The sequence below is a fragment of the Pseudochaenichthys georgianus genome, chromosome 19 (genome assembly GCF_902827115.2).
Source record: "Pseudochaenichthys georgianus chromosome 19, fPseGeo1.2, whole genome shotgun sequence".
Classification (NCBI taxonomy): Eukaryota; Metazoa; Chordata; class Actinopteri; order Perciformes; family Channichthyidae; genus Pseudochaenichthys; species Pseudochaenichthys georgianus.
The window spans coordinates 1147484-1174205 of record NC_047521.1 but is presented as its reverse complement, the minus strand read 5'-3'; the positions used below and the strand labels follow the sequence as shown (position 1 = coordinate 1174205).

Sequence of the window (26722 nt, the reverse complement as noted above, 5' to 3'; positions counted from 1 at the left end):
TCTCACTTGTACACACCAAAATAACGTTAACACAGAGTAAACGTTTGCTAATGGAGAGTCTATTTTGTCCCAAGAAAAGGTTCATGACTATCGATAAAAATTATATATCAATAAACCTATTGTTCATTTTCGCGGTATTCCCCACACATTGCCAGTACACTATTACTGTAATATTTACACCTACCCATGTCCAAATGGATCCTTGTTGTTGTCTTTGTGTTCTTCTTCTTCAGAGGAGTCGAAGACTTCAGGTTCTGAGGCTCTATATTCACTGCTGCTAGCGAAAACAATCTCTAGCGAAGTCGGCAACTGTTTTGTTTAGCCATTTTCTCTGTCTCTCTCTCTCCCCTCACAGACGTAAACTGATGGGAGACACATGGTTTATGTTTTTTTTACTTGGTGGGTAGGCCCTTAGTGATTTCTCATGTCCATTGGTCATTTCAGACCATGATGGCTGCCGGCCGAGATTTCCTTGACGGACACACAAATCCACCAATCCCAGACAGTGTAAAGTCAAGCTGCTTTGAGCGGCCATATTGGCTGCTGTGCCCTGGTTACAGTCTCACAGGAGATACCGCTGGAAAGCTACCCTTCCAGCGATTCCGCGGATATCTGAATCATGTTTCTACTCCTTATAATAGAAAATATATGATTAATTACGTAAAATTATGCGCACCTGGACGCGCCCACCGACTCCAGAGGGATTAACTCTGAGAAATGTTGTGGGTCTTGCCGGGGTGGAATATAATGGGCTAGGGAGGGGGACCAGTGAGGTAACGCCTAATGGTGGCCAGATAGGCTGGGGGGAACCTGGGGAATTGTGATGGGGGAGATTTAACTCTGAGAGCCCAAACTAATCAGGGGAATAGAGGGATTCTGGGGTCCAGTTGGAGGGGGAGGAGCAGCTGGAGACAGAAGTGTGGCTAATGGCTCGGCTCGTGACTCTACCACGTGTAGCAGGTCCTGCCGGGGTAGGATTGCGTTGGCTAAGGGGGGGGACAGGTACAGTTAAAGGGGGGCACCCAGATCCAATAGTTGTTGGAGGGGTGGGTGTAACTGAAAGCGGGGGGGTCGGTACACTGATTGGTGGAGGGGCCCGTGTTAGGGGGATAGATGCAACTAAGGGAGGGCAGGTAAGTACCAAGATTGGCGGGGGGGTCCGTGTCCCATGAAGGGGGCTAGGGTTAAGGTTAGTGGGCCGGGGAGGGAGTGATAAAGGAGGAAGAGAGGGGATAGTGGTTGTGCGTGAAGGTAAAGTAAGGGTGTTGGGAAGACTAGAGGGGCTGGAGCAAAGTCGTCGAGAGGTTTGAGGTCTCTGTGGCAGTCGTAGGGGTGGAAAAGAGGTAGGGTTGGTGATGGCAAGAGGAAGGGTAGGTGGGTGGGGGTCTGAGAGGTTTAACAGGGAGTGCCAGGCAGAAATGGATGAGGGGGTGAACTTGTTATGGTATTGTTTACGAGCCCAATTAATGGCCCTGTTAAAAGCAACCCTCTTAAAAAGGACCAAGCTCGAACTGAGGTCCTTGAGGAGGTCAGTGTAATGAGTCCTAAGGATATCCAAATTACGCTGCATCCAAATTGTTGTTTTCTTCCACCAGGTTTAAAATGTTACTGTTGGGGGCTGCTGGTTTGATGAAGGAGGTTAAAATCTGTACTTTCCTGGCCATACCGGGGGGTGGAGATCCCCGGTGATCTGCCTCGTCGAGGATCTCCACATGGTGGATGGCCTGGAGGAGTTTAAAATATGTTTTGGTTAAAACAATGTCCACAGGGATCCCAGGTGCCTCATTGGGGGCCCTAGGCAGGAGAGGTGGTATAAGGCGGGGGGAGGGGAAGCTAGAACATGAACACGGTTAGAAGGAAGCAGCCATAAGGTAGGTCGGTTGGGGGAGGGGAAAAGAGAGCAAGGGGTAAATAGGGGAATAAATAAAAAGGGCAATGCTAAAATACACTAAGATAAAATAATAAAACCATAAAGGTGAAATATCCTAAGATGCAAGGATATACAACCGTAGAGGTTTACAGTAATATATTTATTTTTAACAAAAAGGGGAAAGCAGTTGAAATAAGGCAGGCACAATAAACACAGTATAAAAACAAACAATTTCAAAAACCTTGTTAAAATGGTATGGCATTTAGAATTGGTCCGTGATGTCCTGTGTGCTGACCCTTAGCTTGAGGGTACTCACAGTCAACTCCAAGCCAGAAAAGAGGCTATCCAACTAATCCCGTTGGCCGCAGGGCTAGCTTGATAGCTTGGGGAAACTTGACAGTAGCCAAGGCGTCCTTTAGTTTCCTGCGGTCAGAGTGGTTGCGGAGGAAGCCCGGCAGGGCCGCGACGTCCGTGATGCAAGAGCCAGAAGGGAGGCTAACCACATGGGCCGGTTATCCGAAGGGTATAGCTTACCAGCTAGGGGAGTTCTGGTGGTTGCCAAATCGTCCTGCAGTTCAGTAGGTGAGAGGAGGAAGCCCGGAAGGGCCGCAACGTCCTTTAGAGTTCTGGAGGGTTTCTCAGGCTAACAGGAGGCTATACATGTGGGCTAACTAAGCTGGACTCAAAATGTTTGTTTACAAAAAACATGTGCCAACAAGCAAGGTTTAAAAAAAACGTCTTATGGTTAAGGTTAGGATATGTCTCCAGGAAATAGGGTTTAGGGTTAGGGTCAATGTAATGTCCCCTGGTGTGTGGGTGTGTGTGGGTGTGGGTGTGTGTGTGGGTGTGTGTCCTTTGTCGTTATACTTACAGTGTAACTGGACTTCTATTTCGTATATGGCTTCGCCCTATAAGGCTGGGTAATTGGTAATCCCCCTGCGCACCCGCGCAGCACTGAAACACTTGTAGTCCACGCCCACCCGCAAGGTGGGCCCCACCCTCGGGCTCCCTTCCGGTATAAATAGGAAGGAGGCCCGACAATCTGCTCCCTCTTTTCTTCAGCACCCCGTTACTGAAGCACAAGAGACACTTCAGTTGCAGAGTAAACATGAGTAACAATTGTGTGAGAGATTGTCCCTCATGTGGCTCTGGGTTCATAATGAGTTATGACCAGAGTACCACAGTATGCGAATCCTGCCTGGGGTCAGAGCACGCGTACGCGGCTCTAAACCAGCAGGTAGCATGCACACACTGCGCCCGTCTCCCCTCGGGCGACAGGAAGCGGAGAGCGGACGCTCTCGCTGCTGCGGCCGAGGAGGACGATTGGCCCGTCCAGGCTTACGAGACCGCGGGAGGAGGCCTCGTGTCCCTGGGGCCCGCCTCCCTCCACGGTTCACAGTTCGGTTCTCCCCTCCCTCCTCTCCCCCGGACGGGGGAGACAGAGTCGGAGCAGGGTGCCAGCTTTGCGGCCGAACATGCTTTCCCCTTCTCCGTCACCACAGCGCTACCGGCGATAGGTGGCATCCTAGGGGAACTGCCGGAGATCATACGCAAGGCGGCCGCCTGCAGAGATCTCACCGTTCACCTAGCTCAGGAGAGGTGTGCTCCGGACGACATGACCGGAGTTTTTTTGCGGGTGCAGACGGTCAGGAGTGACCCGATCTGGCCACGCTTCCCGGCCATCAGGAGGTTCCAGGAGGGGGCGGCGGCGAACCCGAGGACCCTGAAGGCTCCGGTGGCCACATTTGTTCCCCTCACCAAGGTGGAGGGGTTCACAGATGCTGGTTTCCCAGCCGCCCCTTCTCTGGAGCCGAGCCTGACGGCGTTTTTTGGGGTAAGACAGACGGACCCAGCTGTACTAACCCAGCGGGGTTCGGCCGGTTTGAACCTATCAGTTAATAACCTGCAGAGCTCGCGGTATTCCTCTGTCTCAGATATGCCTCCTACACACGGTCATAATCAAACAGGTGTTCACCAGGACGACTGGTTCACTTCCACCTGAAGGATGCATACTTCCACCTGAAGGATGCATACTTCCACGTACCCATCATCCCGAAACACAGGAAATTCCTGCGTTTCTCATTTCAGGGAATATCAGACCAGACAATCGTCTGCGGTTCGGATATTCCCTGGCTCCTCCCATTTTTGTGTAGAGAAGGCTGGAGCCGCTACACAGAGGAGGGGATGAGAGTGGGGTTTCCTCTGGACGACCTGCTATTGGCTGGCTCGCTCCAGGGAGGAAGTTGCTTTACAGCATGAGAGCGCGGCTCTCGTGGCAGCGAGTGGAGGAACTGACAGCTCTCCTCCGGCGTGTCACAACCCGCACAGCCCTTTCCGTGACGCAGCTGCTTGGCGTTGGCGTCAGCTGGTCACGTGGTGATCCCCCGGGGTCTCTTCCAACAGGGGGGGACACCAGAGGTGGTTCATTCGCTGCAGAAGCCTGCTGTTTTAACCTATTGGTTTATAAACTGCAGAGCTCGCGGCATTCCTCTGCCCCAGATATGCCTCCTACACACGGTCATAATAAATCCACGAGCACCGTTATAACGCCTCGTGTGGACAGCATGCACACACCTCTCATCCTCTGGGCGTGTACGCGCCGCATGACGAGAGACGGAGTGAAATGCAGCGTGTGGAGACTCCCTCGCAGCCCTTTCGCCTCACGGGCGGCGAGGGCGATGACGTGGCTCGTCACCATGACGACCATTACGGCACATCACAGAGAAGCCCCTTCCCCCGCAGTTCCATGGGATACAAGAAACACTTGTGTCTTGCGCTCCATTCAGCGCTGCAGGAACTCCTGTTGAAAAAGGCATTTTTTCAAAAGGGAGGAAAATCAGGGTTTTTACTCCGGCTATTTTCTAAATCCCGGGAAAAGAACGGGGGAGTGAGACCCATCCTTGATCGGTCAGTATTCCATGCTGACGATCAAACAGGTGCTGGAATGTGTTCACCGGGACGACTGGTTCACTTCCATAAACCTGAAGCACGGGCGTGTCACATTCCGCAGCGTGCCAGCCCTCTCCGTGATACAGCTGCTCAGCATGACGTCAGCTGGTCACGTGGGGATCCCCCTGGGACTCCAGAGGTGGTTCATTCGCCCGTGCATCGACCCCGAGCGTCAGAGGTAATGTGCTGGAGCTGTTCTCCGTTTTGGGAAGTATTCCAGCACTTCGCCCCGTTGCTGTACAATCAAACATGTGTTGATTTGCACAGACAACAGGCCACAGCTATGGAAGCAGCCTACCTCAATCGCCAGGGAGGAGTACGATCTGCGCAGCTTCTGAACGCAGCCAGGCGGCTGCTGTTCTGGGCGCGCACACACGTTGCTCTCCATCAGAGCAATGGATATTCCCGGCGAATTGAACCGAGGGGCTCGCAGAGCGCAGCAGCTGTTTTATGCGAGGAGTACGGAGACTCAGACCTGTGTCACGCGCACTGGTGCCTCAGTGGGAATTGGCTTTGGGGTTACGCACACTAAAGCAAAGCCCCATTTGAACCTGATCAGGTTCCCCTTAAACTGTGTTCAGCCAAAGTAGTACTGCTTTTGGCTCTATCAGAAAAAAGGGTGAGTGATTTGTCTGCTCTCTCTGTGGCTCCGTCAGGTCTCCGGATCCAAGGAGATGCAGCTCAGCTGTTTTACGCCGGAGGGAGAGGAAGCAGAAGCGAGGTTGCCATGCAGGCCTGCTTGCTAGGCTAAGGAAGCGGCCGCACCGACCACCACTACCAAGCCTCTTCCTCGCAAATGCCAGGTCCATCGTCCACAAAATTGACGAATTGGAGGTACTACTAGCTGCTAACACGAACGTACGCGACTGCTGTGTGATGATCATCACAGAATCCTGGCTACACCCGCGGATTCCGGACGCAGCAGTGCAGCTACCAGGCCGCTCTACCCACCGCTACGACAGGAACAGCGCTTCCGGTAAGAGCCGAGGGGGTGGTCTGTGTGTTTACATCCACAACGACTGGTGCATGGACAGCAGGGTTACACATACACATTGCTCTCCCGACCTGGAAGTAATGTCTATCATGTGCAGACCCTTTTACCTGCCCAGAGAGCTGACGGTGGTGATAATTAACATTGTTTATATCCCACCTGATGCTAACGCCAGCATAGCACTTGACCACCTCCAGAGCTTAATAAATAAACAACAGAGGTCCCACCCGGACGGAGTTCATATTGTTGCTGGAGACTTCAATCATGCATGTCTAAAAAATGTGCTTCCCAAATGTGTACAATATGTACGATGTACCACCAGAGGAAAGAACACACTGGACCGGGTGTATTCTAACCTGAAGCATGCTTACAGAGCGGTCCCACTCCCCCATTTAGGACTATCTGACCACCTCTCACTGCTTCTCATCCCAGCTTACACCCCCCTCAGAAGTAACACCAAGCCGGTGGTCAAATATATCAGAACCTGGCCCGAGGGGGCACTCTCACAACTGCAAGACTGCTTCGAACACACAGCATGGGACATATTTGAACAGACAGACTTGGAGGAACACACAGAGGCTGTCTTATCCTACATCAAGTTCTGCACAGACATTGTAACTGTGGAAAAACGCATTCGGGTCTATCCTAACCAAAAACCATGGATGACAAGAGCGGTGCGGTCTCTCCTGAGTTCCCGTGACACAGCCTTCACGTCGGGGGATGCAGCCCAGTACAGCTTGGCAAGGGCGAATCTGAGGAGAGGCATCAAGGCTGCAAAGGAGGACTACAAGGGAAAAGTGGAGGAGAATCTCGCTCATAACAACACACGGTGTGTTTGGCAGGGCCTTCAACAGCTAACCAACTACAAGGGCAAAACATCTGGCACTACTAGAGCTGACGCCCACCTTGCAGAGGAACTAAACCACTTCTTTGCCCGCTTTGAGGCTAGCAGACCCCCCCACTTTTCTATTCTGCCTCTGTCCCTGCAAACTACCAGCTCCATACCACCTCTCACTCTCAAAGAACATCAGGTGAAGCAGACGCTGAAGTCTGTGAATCCTGGAAAAGCCGCAGGACCCGATGGAGTACTCGGAAAAGTACTCAAAGCTTGTGCTGACCAGCTTTCAGGGGTCCTGACCAGGATATTCAACCTGTCCCCGTCACAAGCTTGCATTCCATCCTGTCTGAAGACGGCTACCATAATTCCTGTCCCCAAAAAGACACCAGATCCACGGATGATGCCATCGCCACGGTCCTTCACACAGCTGTGAGCCACCTAGAAGGCCCAGGCAACTATATAAGGATGCTGTTTGTCGATTTTAGCTCAGCTTTTAACACCATCATACCTGACATACTAGTGGAAAAACTGTCAAGCCTAGGTTTCCCTTCCATCTTATGCGCCTGGATTTATAATTTCCTTACAGACCGTCCTCAGACAGTGAAAATAGGCCCTTTTTGCTCCTCCACCCGCACCCTCAGCACTGGCGCCCCGCAGGGCTGCGTGCTGAGCCCTCTACTCTACACTCTCTACACAGACGACTGCTCTCCCATTCACCCCTCTAACTCCATTATCAAATTTGCAGATGACACCACTGTGGTCGGCCAAATACATAAGGGAGACGACGAGTCGGCATACAGAGACGAGATCCTGAAGCTGTCTGAGTGGTGTTCATCAAATAATCTGTTTCTGAACACAAGCAAAACGAAAGAAATCATCATAGACTTCAGAAAGCACCGACCAGAACCCGCCCCCCTTCACCTCAATGGAGAGAGAGTGGAGAGGGTCTCCTCCTTTAAGTTCCTGGGGGTTCACATCTCGGAGAGCCTCAGCTGGACAGCACACACCACTGCAGCAGTTAAGAAGGCCCAGCAGCGACTACACTTCCTGAGGGTGCTTCGGAGAAACCGACTGAACAAGAAGCTGCTGGTGTCCTTCTACCGGGCGACCATCGAGAGCGTGCTGTCATACTCCATCTCGGGGTGGTATGCAGGATGCTCAGCTGCGGACAAGAAAGCCCTGCAGAGAGTGATCAGGATGGCAGAGAAAACCATCGGCTGCCCCCTGCCCTCTCTGGAACACATCTCCACCTCCCGCTGCCTCAGCAGAGCTAACACAATCATTAGGGACAGCTCTCACCCAGGTCACAGACTGTTCTCTCTCCTGCCTTCTGGGAGGAGATACAGGAGCTTCAAGTCACGGACAAACAGACTCAAAAACAGTTTCTACCCCTGGGCCGTCAGGCTGCTCAACCACCACACATAATAATAACTGTAACCATTCTCACACATACACACACTTTTAATGAACTTTATATACTATTTTTTTTTATGTCAATATTTTTAACTATTTATTCCCCCGTATGATTGTATGTCCTATTGCTGTGTTTTTTGGTGTTATGTATTTGTTTGTATATTTTTTGCACACCGGGACAGAGTTGCACTCTGCATCTCGTTATACCTTGTGTATAGTGACAATAAAAGGCTTTAACTTAACTTACGCCCTAACCCGGCTTTTATGCCAAAGGTCATCACAAGCTCTTTTAGAGTCGAGAGTGATCACCTTGGATGGCTTCTTTCCGCCTCCTCACAGGTCGGAGGAAGAAGCCGCGTCTCATCTCCTCTGTCCGGTGCGCGCGCTGTCCTGCTATGTGGCGCGCACGGCGGCCTGGCGCCGTTCTCAGCGCCTGTTTGTGCACTATAGAGAGCGCTCGATCGGACAGCCTCTGTCTGCACAACGGCTGTCACACTGGCTGTGTGAGGCGGTCTCGCAGGCATATGTCTCCTCTGGGGTGGAGCCCCCGGAGAACATCAATCCGCACTCCACCAGAGGAATGTCCTCCTCCACGGCGTTGCACGGAGGAATGTCAGTGGAAGACATTTGCACTGCTGCATCTTGGTCTTCCCCCTGTTCATTTATTCAATTGTATTTGAGGGATGTCTCCCATTCCTCTCTGACGCACCCCGTACTGGGTGTCCTGTCGGAGTGAGTGACGTCAGGGATCCAGCTGTGCGCCTCTCTCCTGCCTGTCTGCACGCAGAGAGCTGCTGTTCCCTCTCTTTTTGTCACTGGGCAAAGTGTGACCTTCGTCTCTACTTTTTCACAGCGGCAGGTATGTATTGTTCCCAGCCTTCGTCCCCTCATGGGGAATATTCATGTTATGCTATATTCCAGGGACGGTGATGCGCCATTACGCATGGCGCAACAGGCAGGGGGTGTTATTGAGCAGGTGTGTCTGTGCTTCGAGTGCCGGGCGGACCCAGTGGGGCGCAGACTACATCACGCTTCGCCCTTAACCCAATAGCGATAGCCTTAGAGGGCGAAGCCATATACGAAATAGAACTGAGGTTACCTACTGTAACCCAGCTTCTATGAGTAATGGCGCAGCCCTCTAAGTGCTGGGCCCCACTGGCTCCACGACAGTGGCGAGCCGTGACTTGTATACCTAGGCCCTCTGACCCCCCCCCCCCCCTCGAGAAAAAAAAGAAGAGATATTACGTCACAGCGTAGACTTCAGCGGAATATCAAAACAGAGGCCCGGGGTGCAAAACGCATCAATGACAGCGACCCTCTACCACACAAAACAACACCATTTATATAAACACCTATCATGACAGGGCACCCACAGCCAAGTAACAATTACAAATGAATGAAGTCGGCACGGCGGCCCACATTGAAAATGACTTAGGCCTACCTTTGATGATAAATCACTGAAACACAAAGTCCATCCTCCTGTCCTTCTGGATGAAGCACTGGCGGGTCATTCAGCTGATCCTTTGCCACTCCAGTTTATCATTGTAACTCAATCTTGAAAATGACTCGGTTCATAATTTCGCAACGATGTCATCACTATCACTGAAGTGAGCCATCATGAACGAACTTATGCTAATCATAAATCTATCCATCATAAATCTATCGTTTAGATTTATGATTCGAAAATAATAAAAGTAGGGTATACATGTGGATATTATCCGTCTGAACAAAACGTGCATTTATCTAACAGGTTCGTTTTCCACAGACCTTATTTCCAGCTATTTTCCAAAATCCTATGGAGAAATCCCGTTGCTTTCTGTCGAGGGATCCCGAGCGAAGCTTACTTCCGGGTTTTAGGACGCGTCACTGCACCACTTGCATAGACCTCACAGCGAGCGGAACTTGTCATAAAGTCTGCGAAAAGAAAGCCCGCCCATTTAGAGGGAAGATTTGATTGGTCAATTGTACTGTCATTTGACATTACTCTCTCGTTGAGTTACTATAGCTGGCCCTCTGTGAATGTAGAGAGGGACCAACAAGCTCTCCCGTCTTCACATAACTCGCAGAGACGGCATTTAACCCTTCACATTCCAACAGAAACTGAACAGGCAGATTCGAAGGATTTATTTCTTTGGAAATATTATTTTAAATACAATTAAATCAAGTTATTTTGGTAAAACTAATGAAAAATGTAACGACAACAAATTATTAAAACGTTTTTTTTATGTTTTCAAATATTATTTTTTTTAATATCTTAGGCCCTCACAGAGGGCCTAGAGGGCCCTGACGGCTCGCCACTGCTCCACGAATAGCTGAAGAAAAGTTGTTTTGTGTGGGAGCAGATTGTCGGGCCTCCTTCCTATTTATACCGGAAGGGAGCCCGAGGGTGGGGCCCACCTTGCAAGTGTTTCAGTGCTGCGCGGGTGCGCAGAGGGATTACCCAATAGCGATAGCCTTAGAGGGCTAATACTCATAGAAGCTGGAGTAGTAGGTAACTTCAGTTTTTAGTTCAGTTTTGAGTTGTTTATATTTAGTGTTTGTTTATTTTTTGTAATGCCTTGTTTTAAAACGCTGCTTTTTTTTATCATGGAGCCCACGGAAAAAGAAAAGAGGAATATCAGAAATAAGAACAAAGATCTTCTTCTCCACAGACTTTAAAACCTATCTCTCCCCATATATTAGGACAGTGATGAAGACTGGCCTTGAGTCAGTGAAGGCAGCGCTGCGGTTGTTCTTTGAAAGTGCAGCAGAGGATCTGGAGAAGACTCAGGAGAACCTGAAGCTGGGCCAGTTCACCCACAGCAGGGAGCAGCCGCAGGGGGTCACTCAGATCATCAACTACACCACCTTCGCCCTGCTGCCCGTCCTCTCCTCCCTGTTTGAACACATCGGACAGAACGTGTTCGGAGAAGACCTCATATGTGCGTACTCACTCGTGGTACTCTTATGATTAAAGCACCAAAGGGAAAAAGCTAACACTTGATGTTTTAGAATGTTTTTTCCTCTACAACAAAAAATGCTTTTGAAAACAAAAAAATACAGTTAAAAGAACTGCATCTAAAAGAAAAGATGGGATGGTTTTCCATGAAAATAAAGGGCGAAACTTCACAAAGTGTAAAATGCAAACGTTTTGTTGTGGTTATCTCTCCTCTTCCAGTGGACGATGTCCAGGTCTCCTGCTACAGAATCCTCTACAGCCTCTACCTCTTAGGAACCAACAAAAGCATCTACGTGGAGAGGTACTGTGCAGTGTACCCGACAGCACACATGTATAGAGTGTTTCTTACACCTCTGATGGTATGTGACTTTAGTTGAGCAATTGAATTTCACGGTGACAAAAACCAGAAACACAAGTCAACATGTCTTTATACTGAATGCTGATGGAGCTTTAATTAAGAACTCAATACATTCTGTGATGGACTGCTGCTTGTAGCAAGCTCTTAATATGACTGTGTAGCAGTGAGAGATCATTTTAACTGCAAGCTATAATAACATCACTTAATAAACAAACAAAGTATCACTGCCAATGCACGGTTAGTGTGCAAACAGCTCGCCCATTGGTGACCTCCATACCACTCCAACACACCTCATGCACTTCATCTGATGTATGGTGCATGTGTACTCTGGGCCTTCCACGCTGAACAACATGTGGCTTCGCTTCTGGGAATTGTGATGTTGGTAAATCAGTAAAATGCCCCTCCTGTAATAGTCATTGCATTTAATTCATAGGAGTCAGCATGCTTCCTTCTGACTCCTTTTCACTTTAAATACTGTCTGCCCAGCTGCTTTAATACCAGCATGAAGATGATTAGTAGTACAGGAAGTAAGTAAAGTAAGGTACCACAGGAGTGACTACCACCAATTTATGAATCAATGAGCATCGATATAAAGAAATAAAAAGTGCATAATAAAATGATAATGAATGCGTATGTTATCTCTCCTCTCCTGCAGACAGCGCCCAGCTTTGGGGAAGTGTTTAGCGGCCTTCTCAGCAGCCTTTCCTGTGGCGTTCCTCGAGCCTCACACCAACAAGTTCAACAGCTTCTCCGTCTTCAACAGCAAAGGAGCTAAAGACCGAGCAGGTGCTCATGACTGGACTTTATTTAATATAAATCCAACGGGGCAAAGTTATACCCTGATATACACGTCCTTGGGTAACTGTATCCTCTGAGAAGGACATGCACCCTACATGCCACTGAGCTCATTGTATGTCGCTGTGTCTTACTCTGTGTTGCCGTTAGCGTTGTCAGGGAATCTCTGCTCACATTAGCGGACTAGCCTGCTAGATCTACTTTCTGCATAACAAAGAAAAGGCTCTTTTAAGTGCATACTCTTCACCCCTTCAGCTCTAGGTCTTCCCGGGCAGGTGGGGGAGGTGTGTCCTCTGATCCCACACTTAGAGAAGTGTCTGGAGGAGATCATGGAGCTGGCAGAGTCTGGCATGAGATACACTCAGATGCCCCATGTCATGGAGGTGGGCTATAGCGCTTCCTAACTCACTAAACAGGCACATGAACCTTGAGATCGATAACCCTCGGTTCAGTATACCCAAGTAGTGCTTGCATCATGTTTGTACATGTGTGGTTTCATGTCTGACTGCCCCTACGAAACGACACTAAGCACGATGTCGTCAGGTGGTGATCTGGTGATCGGAGAGGGATGTTTGGTAGCTTCACACGTGTGTTGTTCTGTAGGTGGTGTTGCCGATGTTGTGCAGCTACATGTCTAACTGGTGGGAACATGGACCAGAGAACAACCCAGACACAGCTGACAGCTGCTGCACCTCTGTGACCTCTGAACACATGAACACTCTGCTGGGGAACATCCTGAAGATCATCTACAACAACCTGGGAATAGACGAGGGGGCCTGGATGAAAAGACTCGCTGGTAAACCTGGCAGCGTTCGTGTTTACGTCTCCGTCATGACATTGCAAAAACCGAAGAATGAGGCTTAATTCAAATTCATGTGTTTTATGACAATCTCTGTCACTGCTTCAGTCTTCTCTCAGCCAATCATCAGCAAGGCCAAAGCCCAGCTGCTCAAGACCCACTTCCTGCCTCTGATGGAGAAACTCAAAAAAGTAAGTCCCATCACTGTTTAATGTGTTCTAGGATGCACCTCATTAGACTAGGCTCAAAGAACACAGACACTGAGATCACAATATACTTAGTGTTGAAAATAAGAAAAAGCTGTTATTTATTTGTCCTGCAGAAAGCAGCGGTGGTGCTGATGGACGAGGAACAGAGCAAGGCGGAGGGGAGGGGGGAGATGTCAGAGACAGAGCTCCTCATCCTGGACCAGTTCACCGTACTGATCAGAGACCTGTATGCCTTTTACCCTCTGCTCATACGATTTGTTGACTACAACAGGTACAGAGTGCTGATTGGACCATCTTGTATCTTCTTATTGTGTTACACCTTTACTCTGAAACAACACATATTGTGACCTATTCGACTTTCACTGTGATGAATTGCAATACTGGGATACTTGCCTCTATGCTTGTTCTGTAAGTGTGTACAATGTGTGTGTCTAACAAGCATGTTGAGTGAGTTCACTTCCTCATTCAACATTCCTGCTTTTAGTATTTGAAACACACAGAATGTCATTTCGGTCACAATTGGTCCATCAAACAAGACAATAACCAAAAATGGATTTTTTTTTAATGATACCGTGACATGGGAGTTGTTGTGTTTTTCTAATGAAATAGCCACATGTAAAAACGTAACTCTACATTATATTGAGCATGGTGACACAACAAACCAACTTCTTCCCCTATCGTCCGAAACTGCAAAGCACTACTCCCAAACAATCAGCGACAACAGCTGTGCGTAGTCCGTCCCCAACAACGGACATCCATTCACCAAACGTTCCAGGTCCAAAGCAACGAGCCCCCATATGTTACAACCCAAGCTCCGGGGCTGCAACAAAAAGCAAACGATAAACAAACATGAGGATGCGGCACCAGCAACAGATCCCCGAGGCTGGCCCGGAGAGAGTGCCCAGAGGAGTGAGAGAGCGACGTACCGGCTTGGCTCCTCTTGTAGGCTTCCAGCAGGTGCAGCTCATCAGGCACTGGAACCTGCAATCACCCACAAACACACACCCAACGTGGTGTGGAGGGGTCGTCACACTTGGTCACCAATAGATTAGTCAACTACCCATACAGCTTCTGTAGCTAACGCTATGTGGCTAACTCAGTCCAATAATGCAATCAATAGTCATCACTCTCAGATGTATCATGATTCAAACCCAGTCTCACGGCATTTCGTGTTCACCAACACGATTTTTAATCTATTGATTCGTGTTCACCAACACCATTTGCCCCTTTTTTTCGTGTTGCACAGCACGATTTTAAAAGCAATGTATTTCTACTGCCTGCAGCACGTCTTTTTCTCCGGTCGGGTCGTGGGAGACCGGAAGCTGTGTGGTTCATAAAAACATGTTCTTACTCTATATCAAGCCACAGTTATTGCTTTTATTTTAAATCGTATAATTTCGGACTTTTGTTGCCGTCTGTGAGGAAAATAAATGGGGCTCAGAGCCTCAGGATACTGAAATCTGTATTTTTAAATACTTTTTTCCTTCTAATTTGTTATTCTTTTCAAAATAACACACTGTTATTTACTCACCAATAACACACAATTATCCTTGCTTTTATTTATTGGTTTAATTCCATAATCTCGGGATTTTTTGGTGTCCGTCAGGAACTGAATTTCAAAATAAAAATAACCGGAAACAGACGTAGGCCTATAAGGGACATTTCGAGCATCATTGCGATTGTCAACGTTTCTGAGTTTAGGATGGCCGAAGTCACTACACTACCCATAATCCCCAGCTATCGTTTAGGACTACAGTCCCAGTAAGGTTACGCAGAGCGTCAAACAGCTGTGTGAAATGGAACGAAACCACGCCAGACTATCCAAACCTGGAATCGAACGCCCCCCCAGAACTACACATGCTGGCTATTGTGTTTCACAAAATGTTCGATGGGACGTCTCTACTGAACGTTTTCGTTTTTCCCACAATTAGAAGTTGCCAGTATTAAACACATTGGTGTTATCAAATGTAAAACATATAATTAATAAATGGGTGAAAATCACTTGTGTCCATAATGCGCAGCATTAATATATAGCATTAATATATACCCACATGACAGCTCATTGCTACTTTGTAATTCTACTCCACGACAATTCAGAGGTTAACCTGGTATTTTTACTCCACTGCATTTATTTGAGTTACTTTGCAGATTCTGATTAATGATGTGAAATATAAACAACCCTTAAATCAGACTTTAGTTACACCTGAGTAAAATTCAGGTAAGGTGATTGTCAAGTGCCAACAATCAGGAGAGATATTTGATAGTTGGTGCTTGAGAAGACTAAACATGTATCTGCAATTGACATGAATGGAAACAAGTAATAAAGTATATTCATTACTCGTTATTCTCTACTAATAGTTAATTAAAGACTGTATATTATGGCTATTTTGCACATCCCTTTCAAGATTTCAAAGGTTTATTGACATATCATACACAACTACGGTGTAGTTATGCAATGAATGAAACACTTGGGTCACAGGTTCCTCAACAGTGCATTACAAGACATCTATCAATATGTGTGTACCTCCACCACTAAACTGTCATTCTGCACATTTCTTATTCTATCTACATACATAAGAGTATAATTCATATGTATAATATCAGTTAAAATAAGTGCTTCAACATAGTTAACATTGCAGGAAAGCAATATATTGGACGTTAATTACTTTGTCAGGCTTAATATTTAATATTTAATGTTTAAATAAAGGTTAATCCGTTTTTCTGTTTTGCACCTCCTCCTATTAATATCTTTGTACATCCTGCACTAAACTGTTTTATTGTAGAGATCACTTATAGTATCTTCTTGATTTTGTATATTCTATATTTCTATATTTATACTTTCCCCCTATGAAAGTATGTACTCTTAATATTTTTTTAATCAAATATAACACATAAAAACAATAATTCAATAACGTGCTTTAACCACTAGGAGGTGCACACAAGGTACACACAGCCATAATAACTTTGTATTATTAGTGTGTATGTACAACATCTGAAGATGTATAGTTTTATGCATGCTTTCACATCATTTTACAGCATATTGCTATACTATTTCAGACTCAGTATTTACATTCTTACATTCAAAGAAAATCAGTAATATCTTTAAAAACTACAGTCCTTTTCTATCAGCTGTGCACCGTTATGGTGTAAATATAACCTATCTATGAATTAGATCAAATGTAAAAGTCAGCCGAATTAGTGTTGATACTGCAAGGAGACGTATTGTGTGAAGAGAAATTGAAGATGTTGTTTAATTGTTGATATATTTATGATCCACGTCAAGTATTCAGTTTCGGCGCCATTTCTTCCAGTTTTTCTAAAGGTCTTCTCATCAGGGCGCTATAAATAAAGAACTACGGCAGATCTGTAGTATGTAATGCAGCCGAACCGTGTATTACAATGCCGTTATGTGATGACTTTCAAAGAGAAAAGCAAGAGCACTCGGAATTAAGTATTATTTTATTCTTTTAAAATGTTTTCCGGATTTCATATAATATAAACACCAAATCCCAGCATGCATTGCGGCTAACACATCCAATCAGCGAGCTTAAAACCATAGCTGAGGATCTTGGGTAATCGCTCGAAATGCCTACGTCTGTTTCCGGTTATTTTTATTTTGAAATTCAGTTCCTGACGGACGCCAAAAAAGCCCGAGATTATGGAATTAAACCAATAAATAAAAGCAAGGATAATTGTGTGTTATTGGTGAGTAAATAACAGTGTGTTATTTTGAAAAGAATAACAAATTAGAAGGAAAAAAAGATTTAAAAATACAGATTTCAGTATCCTGAGGCTCTGAGCCCCATTTATTTTCCTCTCAAACTGCAACAAAAGTCCGAAATGATACGATTTAAAATAAAAGCAATAACTGTGGCTTGATATTGAGTAAGAACATGTTTTTATGAACCACACAGCTTCCGGTCTTCCTCGACCCGACCGGAAAAAAGACGTGCTGCAGCCTGCAGGCACGAAACACATTACCAGTAGAAATACATTGCTTTTAAAATCGTGCTGTGCAACACGAAAAAAAGGGGCAAATGGTGTTGGTGAACACGAATCAATAGATTAAAAATCGTGTTGGTGAACACGATTTTTAATCAAATAAAATGCCCCCTTAATTTGTCACCTGAGGAGCCAAGTATTTGCGTTCTCGTGCGTGATCATGAGAAAACAAACTGGGACTGTCTTATAAAAATAGCTCCATAGCAACTAAAGGGTCTACAACGGTTTGAACCTTTTAATTGTGCCACTATCTCTAAACTGCATCACTTTCTGGACAGGGCTCGGTGGCTGAAAGAGTCCAACCCAGAGGCTGAGGAGCTGTTCCGCATGGTGGCAGAGGTGTTCATCTTCTGGGCCAAGTCTCATGTAAGAATCATAACAAACATGTCTTTCTTTATGAGGTTCCTAATATCTTTGTATCTAATAACTCCATCCAAAGGACTGCTTACCCCACTGAGACTGTGCAGTCCAGTCTGTAGCTTCATTACTCACACATTGTCTCTGTGCACACGACCCTTAAACCTCTCTACGAACCATCACACATTCAGTAGCAGTAATAACAGCTCTGACAATGCAACATTCTGATGTTTGCTATTTACTGCATGATGTGTACATGTTCACTATCCTAGCTTAGCGGGTTTGCATGTTGAAATATGTGAATTCGCACTAAACACAAAGTACAGCAATGAATGTCATTTGTTTTGCAAGTGTTGGGTCCTAATCCAAAGTACTGGACATACTGAAACGTTGACCTGATGGCAGTGCATCGTTAAAGGGAGAGTCACTGATTCCAATGCATCCTAAGGGATGACCGACCTGTGCCCTGTTACTCAGCAGATACTAACACTTTCACTAAACACACATTGTTTTGGTAGATGAAACTATAAAGGTCACCAGAGTCAGTCAGCTTCACCATGAATGTCTGTAGAACATATCATGGCAATCCATTTCAGTTCGGACCAAACTATATTTAGATTTGAATATTTTCTGTCTGCAGAACTTCAAGAGAGAAGAGCAGAACTTTGTGGTCCAGAATGAAATCAACAACATGTCGTTCCTCATCACGGACACCAAGTGCAAGATGTCAAAGGTATGGATCAGAAGTGTACTGCTTAACGTGTGTGTGTGTGTGTGTGTGTGTGTGTGTGTGTGTGTGTGTGTGTGTGTGTGTGTGTGTGTGTGTGTGTGTGTGTGTGTGTGTGTGTGTGTGTGTGTGTGTGTGTGTGTGTGTGTGTGTGTGTGTGTGTGTGTGTGTGTGTGTGTGTGTGTGTGTGTGTGTGTGTGTGTGTGTGTGTGTGTGTGTGTGTGTGTGTGTGTGTGTGTGTGTGTGTGTGTGTGTGTGTGTGTGTGTGTGTGTGTGTGTGGGGCTTAGCGTGTGTGTGTGTCGGTGCCCATGTACACTACACATAATGAAGAACATAACACTCGTCATGTATGTGCATTACATATTCTGATGTTTGACTTTGCCTCAGGGAATAGTTTCAGACCAGGAGAGGAAGAAGATGAAGAGGAAGGGAGATCGGTACTCGATGCAGACCAGCCTCATCGTGGCCACTCTGAAGCGCCTGCTGCCTGTGGGGCTGAACATCTGCGCGCCCGGAGAACAAGAGCTGATCGCGCTGGCTAAGAACCGCTTCACACAGGTCAGTCGATGCTCATCCACTGGTTAGGAGAACTGCTGTTGTCTGATATGGTATTAGAGACTATGGTCACTTTGAATTTTAAGTGCATTGTATGCCAACACAAATGAGTTAGTATAGGATAAAATAATAAACTAAACATAAATAAACAAACACTTACAATGAATGAAGTAGTAGTACACAGTAGTGTGTTTGTATACACGTTTGCACCATCTTTTGTTTAACATTTCAGAAATGTTTCCAATTTGCCTTAAAGTCTGAATATCAGACTTGTGAAACCAAATCACTGCGCACAGATTGTTTTGCTTAAGATATCATTACAATTGTTGTGTGTGTCAGTCGAGACCTTTAAAGGTCCCATGTCATGCTTTTCCGGTTATCACCCGTCCCCTTGTGTTATGTAGCTGTTCTGCATGTCACGGTCTGCAGAGTCTCACACCCTCAAAGTGCACCCTGTAGCGAGTACAACTGTAACACAGAGAAGACCTGTCTGCTGCCCCAGAACGCCTCGGTGGGGATTTCTCTTTTTCTTCCTGGGTACAGTGACGTGCCCGTACCCAAATGGACCAATCCGTGGAGCCGTTACGTTAAGTCCTTGGATTGGTCCAAATGGGCCAATCCAAGGACTTCCTCACCCTCACACACACACACACTCAATCTTTTCTCAGCTGCAGCTCCGCCGATTTCTCCTCCCTGAGACGGCGGGACGCGGCGAGGCTGTGAGTCGGTGTGTGAGCACACACACAAACTCCCAGCCAGGCTGCGGGTGTGTGTGTGTGTGTGTGTGTGTGTGTGTGTTCGGCTGTGTCTCGCTGTCTCGCAGACGGCCACTGGGCTCACAGGGAGGGGGGGGGGGCACCAACGAGCCGTTTAGGACAGAGAGTGAATACACAGACTCTACAGAGATGCTGTGAGTTTGGAACATTGCACAATGTAAATGTATTCTAGTCGACCTCAAGAATGGAATTATGATCAGTAGAAATGGCCGTGACACGGGACCTTTGTCTCACAATGGAGCGTGCATGTACTCTGTTCACAGAAAGATACAGAGGATGAAGTTCGAGAGATCATCAAGAACAATCTGCATTTACAAGGAAAGGTGAGTAAACTGTGAACGATGTATATTTGAGAGGAAAGATCATGACTTAAGTCTTTATGGTCACACGTGTAATACATGTCCTCATGTGTGGTGTCCAGCTGGAGGACCCAGCTATCCGCTGGCAGATGGCTCTGTACAGAGACCTCCCCAAGCACTACGAGGACACCTCAGACCCTCAGAAGACTGTGGAGAGGGTCCTGGACATCGCTCATGTCCTCTTCCACCTAGACCAGGTGTGTGTATTCATGTATTCTACCTGAAAGTAAAAACACATGAGGAGAAGGTGGCCTGCACTCAAATCTAATTATCAATAAAAGCAGTTTTCCACAACTGCAAAAATATACAAAAGCATATTTGGTCATATTAATAATGTTGCAGAATACATGGAATGCATACAAATAACAAGTCCAATGAAACCCACTGAAACATGATGTTAACATTAAGATCAGTACCTATATGTGCAGCATCCACACACATGACTAAACACTGCAGCAGCATCAAAGAGGCTCCGTGCTCTCTTCTCTCTTTTCTACACATGGAGATAACACTTGTTTTAAGTGCCCTCTCTCAAGTCGATGCCTCGGTCTCTGAAGCTGTAAATAAACACACAACAGAAGTTCTTCATGGAGACAGACTGTTTTTAAAGATAAAGACATTAACTAATGCACTTATGTAATAACTTGTCCAGGCGTTGAACCAGAAGGTGAGCAGTACTGAGTGCTTCACTTTGTGTTCAGGTGGAACATCCTCAGCGCAGTAAGAAGGCCGTGTGGCATAAACTGCTTTCCAAGCAGAGGAAGAGAGCTGTGGTGGCTTGCTTCAGGATGGCACCGCTCTATAACCTGCCCAGGTGACTTTGGCACCCACACACAGCAACACACATGCAGTATTTACTGAGTACTACATCTATCTTGTAAGAAATGTATATATTTGTATTCTTAACTTATCTCCTCCGAATTAGGCACCGGGCGGTCAACCTGTTCCTGCAGGGCTATGAGAAGTCCTGGATCGAGGCAGAGGAACACTACTTTGAAGATAAACTCATAGAGGACCTCGCTGTAAGTTCATTTAAATGCAAGCGTAAAACTGATGGAATCAAACTGTGTACTGCAGAAAAGATTCAAAACACAGACATGGCTACCTTCCAGTTTTAGGTTTATTACATTACATTGCATTTAGCTGACGCTTTTATCCAAAGTGACTTACAATAAGTGCGTTCGACCAAGAAGATACAAACATGAAGAAAACAGAATCATAAAGTACATCAGGCTGCATAGAGCTAAAACATTTCAAGTGCTACTCAACTGGCTTTAGGTAAGCCAGTCCTTTGTTAGTATATAAGTGCTCTGTTAGCAGTGCTTTGTTAGTAATTCTATCCTCGAGGTGGAGTCGAAAGAGATGAGTTTTCAGTCTGGAAGGTGTGTAAGCTTTCTGCTGTCCTGATGTCAATGGGAGCTCATTCCACCATCTTGGAGCCAGGATAGCAAACCCACGTGTTTTTGCTGATGAGAACTTGGGTCCCCCTCGCAGCGAGGGTGCAGCGAGTCGTTTGGCTGATGCAGAGCGGAGTGCACGTGCTGGGGTGTACGGTTTAACCATGTCCTGGATGTAGGAAGGGCCAGATCCATTCGCAGCATGGTACGCTAGTACCAGTGTCTTGAAGTGGATTCTAGCAGTTACCGGAAGCCAGTGGAGGGAGCGGAGGAGCGGCGTGGTGTGGCAACATTTAGGAAGGTTGAAGACCAGACGAGCCGCTGCATTCTGGATGAGCTGCAGAGGTAGGATGGCACATGTAGGTAGACCAGCCAGGAGGGAGTTGCAGTAGTCTAGGCGTGAGGTGACGAGAGCCTGGACCAGAAGCTGCGTGGCTTTCTGGGTCAGCTGGGGACGTATCCTCCTGATGTTGTAAAGCGTGTATCTGCAGCAACGGGTTGTAGCAGCGATGTTTGCAGTGAAGGACAGGTTGTTATCTAGGGTCACACCCAGAGTCCTTGCAGTCTGAGTCGGGGAAACAACAGAGGTGCCGATGTTGATAGTCAGGTCAAGAGTGGGACAATCTTTTCCCGGAAGGAAAAGCAGTTCAGTCTTGTCAAGGTTGAGCTTGAGGTGATGAGCGGACATCCACTGAGAGATGTCAGCTAAACAAGCAGAGATGCGTGCGACGACCTGGGTCTCTGAGCGGGGAAAGGACAGAATTAATTGGGTGTCGTCAGCGTAGCAGTGGTATGAAAAACCATGCGGGCTAATGACAGATCCGAGCGAGTTTCTGTACAGGGAGAAGAGGAGGGGACCAAGAACAGAGCCCTGAGGGACCCCTGTAGTTAATTGACAAGGGTCGGACTCGGACCCTCTCCAAGTTACCCTGTAGGTACGGTCTTTGAGGTATGAGGTGAGGAGGGAAAGTGCAGAGCCTGAAACTCCAAGTTCTTGAAGAGTGAAGGAGGATCTGATGGTTCACCGTGTCGAATGCAGCAGACAGGTCCATCCTGTTGGACATGTCTGCTGCATTCGACACGGTGAACCATCAGATCCTCCTTGACTTCCTCAGTGACAGCAAGGAGGGCAGTTTCTGTGGAGTGACCTGCCTTGAAACCAGACTGGTGCGGATCCAGAAGGTTGTTCTGATGGAGATAACAGGAGAGTTGTCTAAAGACAGCGCGTTCAAGTGTTTTAGACAGGAACGGGAGGAGAGAGACAGGCCTGTAGTTTATAACATCAGACGGGTTGAGAGTGGGTTTCTTTAGGAGAGGGTTTACTCTTGCCTCCTTGAGACTGTTTGGAAAGTGACCAGAAGTTAGAGAAGTGTTGATGAAATGGGTGAGAAACGGTAGAATATCAGGAGCGATAGTCTGAAGGAGGTTTGAAGGATAGGGTCCAGAGGACAGGTGGTAGGGCGGGCAGAGGTAATAAGGGTAAGAACCTCACTTGGAGAGAGAGGGGAAAAGGAGGTCAGTGTGCGGGTGGAAGGAGGGTCTGGTGACCCAGCGGTGAGTAGAGGTTAGTCAGAAAAAGAAGAGCGAATATCATCAACCTTTTTTCAAAGTGGAAAGTTTATCGTCTGCTACAATTTTACAAGAACTTAAATTCCACCTTACTCTATTCCATAATTAAATGAACACTACTTAAGCGAGTCTACTATCGTGTCTAGTTATTTCTAGTAATGTTTACCAGATTCACAAAATACCCACACTAATAAGAGAGTTGTACATGAACAAAATGAATTATTTTCTTTCCACTATTATTTCCAGTGTATTTTATTGAGTCTTGTGTGACTGTGTGTTTTCAGAAACCAGGGGAGCAGGAGCTGTTTGAGGAAGAGGAGGGGCAGCAACACATCGATCCTCTGCATCAGCTCATCCAGCTGTTCAGCAGGACGGCCCTCACAGAGAAGTGGTGGGTTTTGTAGATACAGTTTATGTAAGATAAAGGTTCTTCCTAAAGTAACTGCATCAAGTTATAGTTTGTGTTTATAGATATAGAACTTTATTTGTCATTGTACAAGTACAACGAAATTATAACAGACTCAAGGTGCCAACACGCAACAACAAGACAATATAAAAACAACAAGACACTATAAAAACAATAAATGGGACTTAAAAAAAGGGAATATGTACATAAATAAATAATAGATAAATTAAAATTGCACGATTCCCCTCGTATTACACGGAAGGTTTATATAATTTAAATATTAGCAGCGTTTAGTGCACACATGGCCCTGGGAAAGAAACTGAACTTGAGTCTGTTTGTCCGGGAAGACATGGTACGGAAGCGCCTGCCTGAGCGCAGCCGTACGAAGTGCTCGTTACCCGGGTGGTGTGGGTCCTTGAGGGTCTTGACTGCCTTCTTAAGGCAACGAGAGCTGTACAGCACCTCCAGGGAGGGGAGGGGGCGACCGATGATCTTCTGGGCTGAGTTGATGACCCTTTGGAGCGCACCCCTCTCTGCGGCTGTGCAGCTGAGGAACCACACGCAGATGCAGTCGGTGAGGATGCTTTCCACGGCGCAGCGGTAGAAGGACACAAGCAGGTCCTGTCTGAGGTGGTAATTCCTGAGTATTCTCAGGAAGTAGAGTCTCTGCTGTGCCCTCTTGACGGTTGCCGTGGTGTTGGTTCTCCGCCAGGTGAACACCCAGGAGTTTGATCACTGAGACTCTCTCCACACAGCCTCCATCAATGTACAGGGGCTGCATGACGGTCTTCTTCCTCCTAAAGTCCTCCTTTATACATCTAGTCAAAAGAACATTTATCCATCTGAGAGGTCAGACTAAACATGTACTGGTGTTTTAACTCTTATATCAAGTATTTCCATCTGTCTATCTGTACATATTAATAGTAGCAGTAGTTAATAATAATTCTTAAACCCTGTCCTGCTCTCGCTCGTGGTTGTTTCACATTGACAGGTGTTAGAGCTCCTGTGCAGGGAGGGGGCCAGTGGAATCTGAAACAGTGGACCCTAACCAGATACACTTTTAGTCAATGGTGCTTACAAAACATTAATTACACAGCACAAAAATACCTTTCTCTCCATTCAGTATTATGCAGATACAAATGTGTTCCTCATCCGGCACAATTGAAAAAAGACAACATGGGATCACTTAATGTAACTTAAATAAAAACATGTTTTAAGGCTCTTAGGTAGTCGTTCATCTAGCACTAATGTGTGTGTGTGTGTGTGTGTGTGTGTGTGTGTGTGTGTGTGTGTGTGTGTGTGTGTGTGTGTGTGTGTGTGTGTGTGTGTGTGTGTGTGTGTGTGTGTGTGTGAGACCGTGTGTCTTGCAGTAAACTGGATGAGGATAATCTCTACATGGCCTATGCTGACATCATGGCGAAGGTATGACCTACTGAACTGAATAAACTGTATTATCAAAGTATGAAGATGACGTTTCCGGTCTCATTTGCATCATTCTTCACTCCTTTAGAGTTGCCATGATGAAGAAGATGAGGATGAAGAGGAGGTGAAGAGTTTTGAAGTAGGTGACCAGTGCCTCACTCTATCAGGCACTCTCTCCCTGTGGTCCTCTTGTAAGTGTGCTGTTCCTCATCAACAGGAGAAGGAGATGGAGAAGCAGAAGCTGCTGTACCAGCAGGCGCGGCTGCATGACCGAGGAGCCGCTGAGATGGTGCTCCAGACCATCAGCGCCAGCAAGGGTAGGTCCTCGGCCCACTGGCACTGCTTGAACCACTTGTGTATGTGTGGTTTATATCCGCTGTGAGGGCCAGCTGGACACGGCAAGAGAGTTGTGTTAAAGGGGCCTAGTCTGCTACGAGGGGTGTGTTTCCCTGTGGTGGGTTCCATAGGTGTTAGTGCATGTGAAGGGTCTGCAGAGGCTGAATCCATGTGTTCCCTCCAGGGGGAGCTTCTCTCTCACACCACCCTTCACTTCCCTAACATACCGATATCACTTTGTAAAACGTGTGCTTCTATTGGCTAGCGCTCCAAGACATTGTACGTGATATGCTAAAGCGCCAGCTAACCAATCAGAGACTGGGCTCTGGTTTCAGACGGAGGGTGAAAAGAGGTGCTGCAGCACAGGCAGTATGAGGACAATAAAAAGCTTTTGAACATGAAAGCATGGAGACATGTCCCAGTAGAGACAATACATCCTAATATCATCCTGTAAAGTCATATATGTTGTCCTCTTTAATCAAAACTTGAGTTTGGATCTGCTCATACGGGACGATATATGATATGTTTTTTTAATGGTTATTGGGATCATTGCGAACACAATGACATAAATGACTTGAAAAAGCTGTCAAACTCTCTATTATTGAAGTCATTGAGTCAGCTCTGCAACATACGCAAATTACCAAGTTTGAAAAAGTAATGTGTGTGTGTGTGTGTGTGTGTGTGTGTGGGTGGGGGGGGGGGAATGATTTATGATTACCCTTATTAAAGATTGTACGTTTTTTACTGAAAAATATGCTACATTAAAAAAGATGTGTTCTATCTGTGATGCAATACAAATACGTTTTAACTAAATGTAAGGTACTGTAATTACATCATGTTAGAGCCATGTAATATTGAATATGTTTTAAGCATGTTTGAATTTAAAGGATTCAACCAGGAGCTGTGAAGGACCCTGCACGCACTGTGGTGCATGAAGAACTAACGTCCTGTTGTTTCTGTGTGTGTGTTGTGCTCCTGTTCACCAGGCGAGATGGGGCCCATGGTGGCCTCCACTCTGAAGCTGGGCATAGCTATTCTCAACGGAGGAAACTCCACTGTGCAGCAGGTACACCGCGCTCAGCCATCTGTTTCCGACAGACATTACCATCCCCGTGTGCTGCCACACTGCTCTGCCACAGTGTCTCCTGTCTGAAATACAGCTCAAGCATCCCATTTCCCTCTGTGGTTCTTCTCTTTCTCTTTGATAGAAAATGTTGGATTACCTGAAAGACAAAAAGGATGTTGGCTTCTTTCAGAGTCTGGCTGGTTTGATGCAGTCATGCAGGTGACTGTGAATCGCTCTTCCTCTTGTTGAGAACAATGACTGACAGGAGGGTTGGTGAATGGGTTCAGACTGCGTGGACTGATGCAGAATCACACATCTTTATTCTGCCCACTGCAACATAGCAAACATAATAATGTGTGAATATCATTTAAATAAAAAGCATATTTTAATGAAATACAAATCAAATAAGTACACATCCAAGGTATACGTAGCATCATTATAAAAGCTAGTCAACACATAACATGTAGTACACTAGCTTCAGGTCAGGATATTTATAAAGTGTAAAAGTATTATTATAGCAAGATTATTGGTCAAGCAGTCAAGTTTATTGAGCTAAAAGGAATATAGATAATAGATGAAACACGTAATA

The 26722-nt window shown here is 46.4% G+C and overlaps 1 protein-coding gene across 1 annotated transcript in view; it reads left to right on the top strand.

The window, feature by feature from the left end:
* The window catches only part of ryr2a (ryanodine receptor 2a (cardiac)), a 321872-nt gene that overhangs the window by 238290 nt on the left and 56860 nt on the right, over window positions 1-26722 (top strand). Inside the window, exons 69-88 of the mRNA XM_034107043.2 lie at window positions 10744-10982; window positions 11219-11300; window positions 12013-12143; window positions 12408-12535; window positions 12756-12948; window positions 13060-13142; window positions 13274-13431; window positions 17441-17528; window positions 18160-18252; window positions 18635-18805; window positions 19842-19901; window positions 20000-20134; window positions 20639-20751; window positions 20863-20959; window positions 23188-23294; window positions 24680-24731; window positions 24820-24870; window positions 24949-25048; window positions 26054-26133; window positions 26276-26352. Of these exons, the coding sequence (XP_033962934.1) occupies window positions 10744-10982; window positions 11219-11300; window positions 12013-12143; window positions 12408-12535; window positions 12756-12948; window positions 13060-13142; window positions 13274-13431; window positions 17441-17528; window positions 18160-18252; window positions 18635-18805; window positions 19842-19901; window positions 20000-20134; window positions 20639-20751; window positions 20863-20959; window positions 23188-23294; window positions 24680-24731; window positions 24820-24870; window positions 24949-25048; window positions 26054-26133; window positions 26276-26352 (2238 nt within the window). The remainder of the gene's footprint in view (window positions 1-10743; window positions 10983-11218; window positions 11301-12012; window positions 12144-12407; window positions 12536-12755; window positions 12949-13059; window positions 13143-13273; window positions 13432-17440; window positions 17529-18159; window positions 18253-18634; window positions 18806-19841; window positions 19902-19999; window positions 20135-20638; window positions 20752-20862; window positions 20960-23187; window positions 23295-24679; window positions 24732-24819; window positions 24871-24948; window positions 25049-26053; window positions 26134-26275; window positions 26353-26722) is intronic.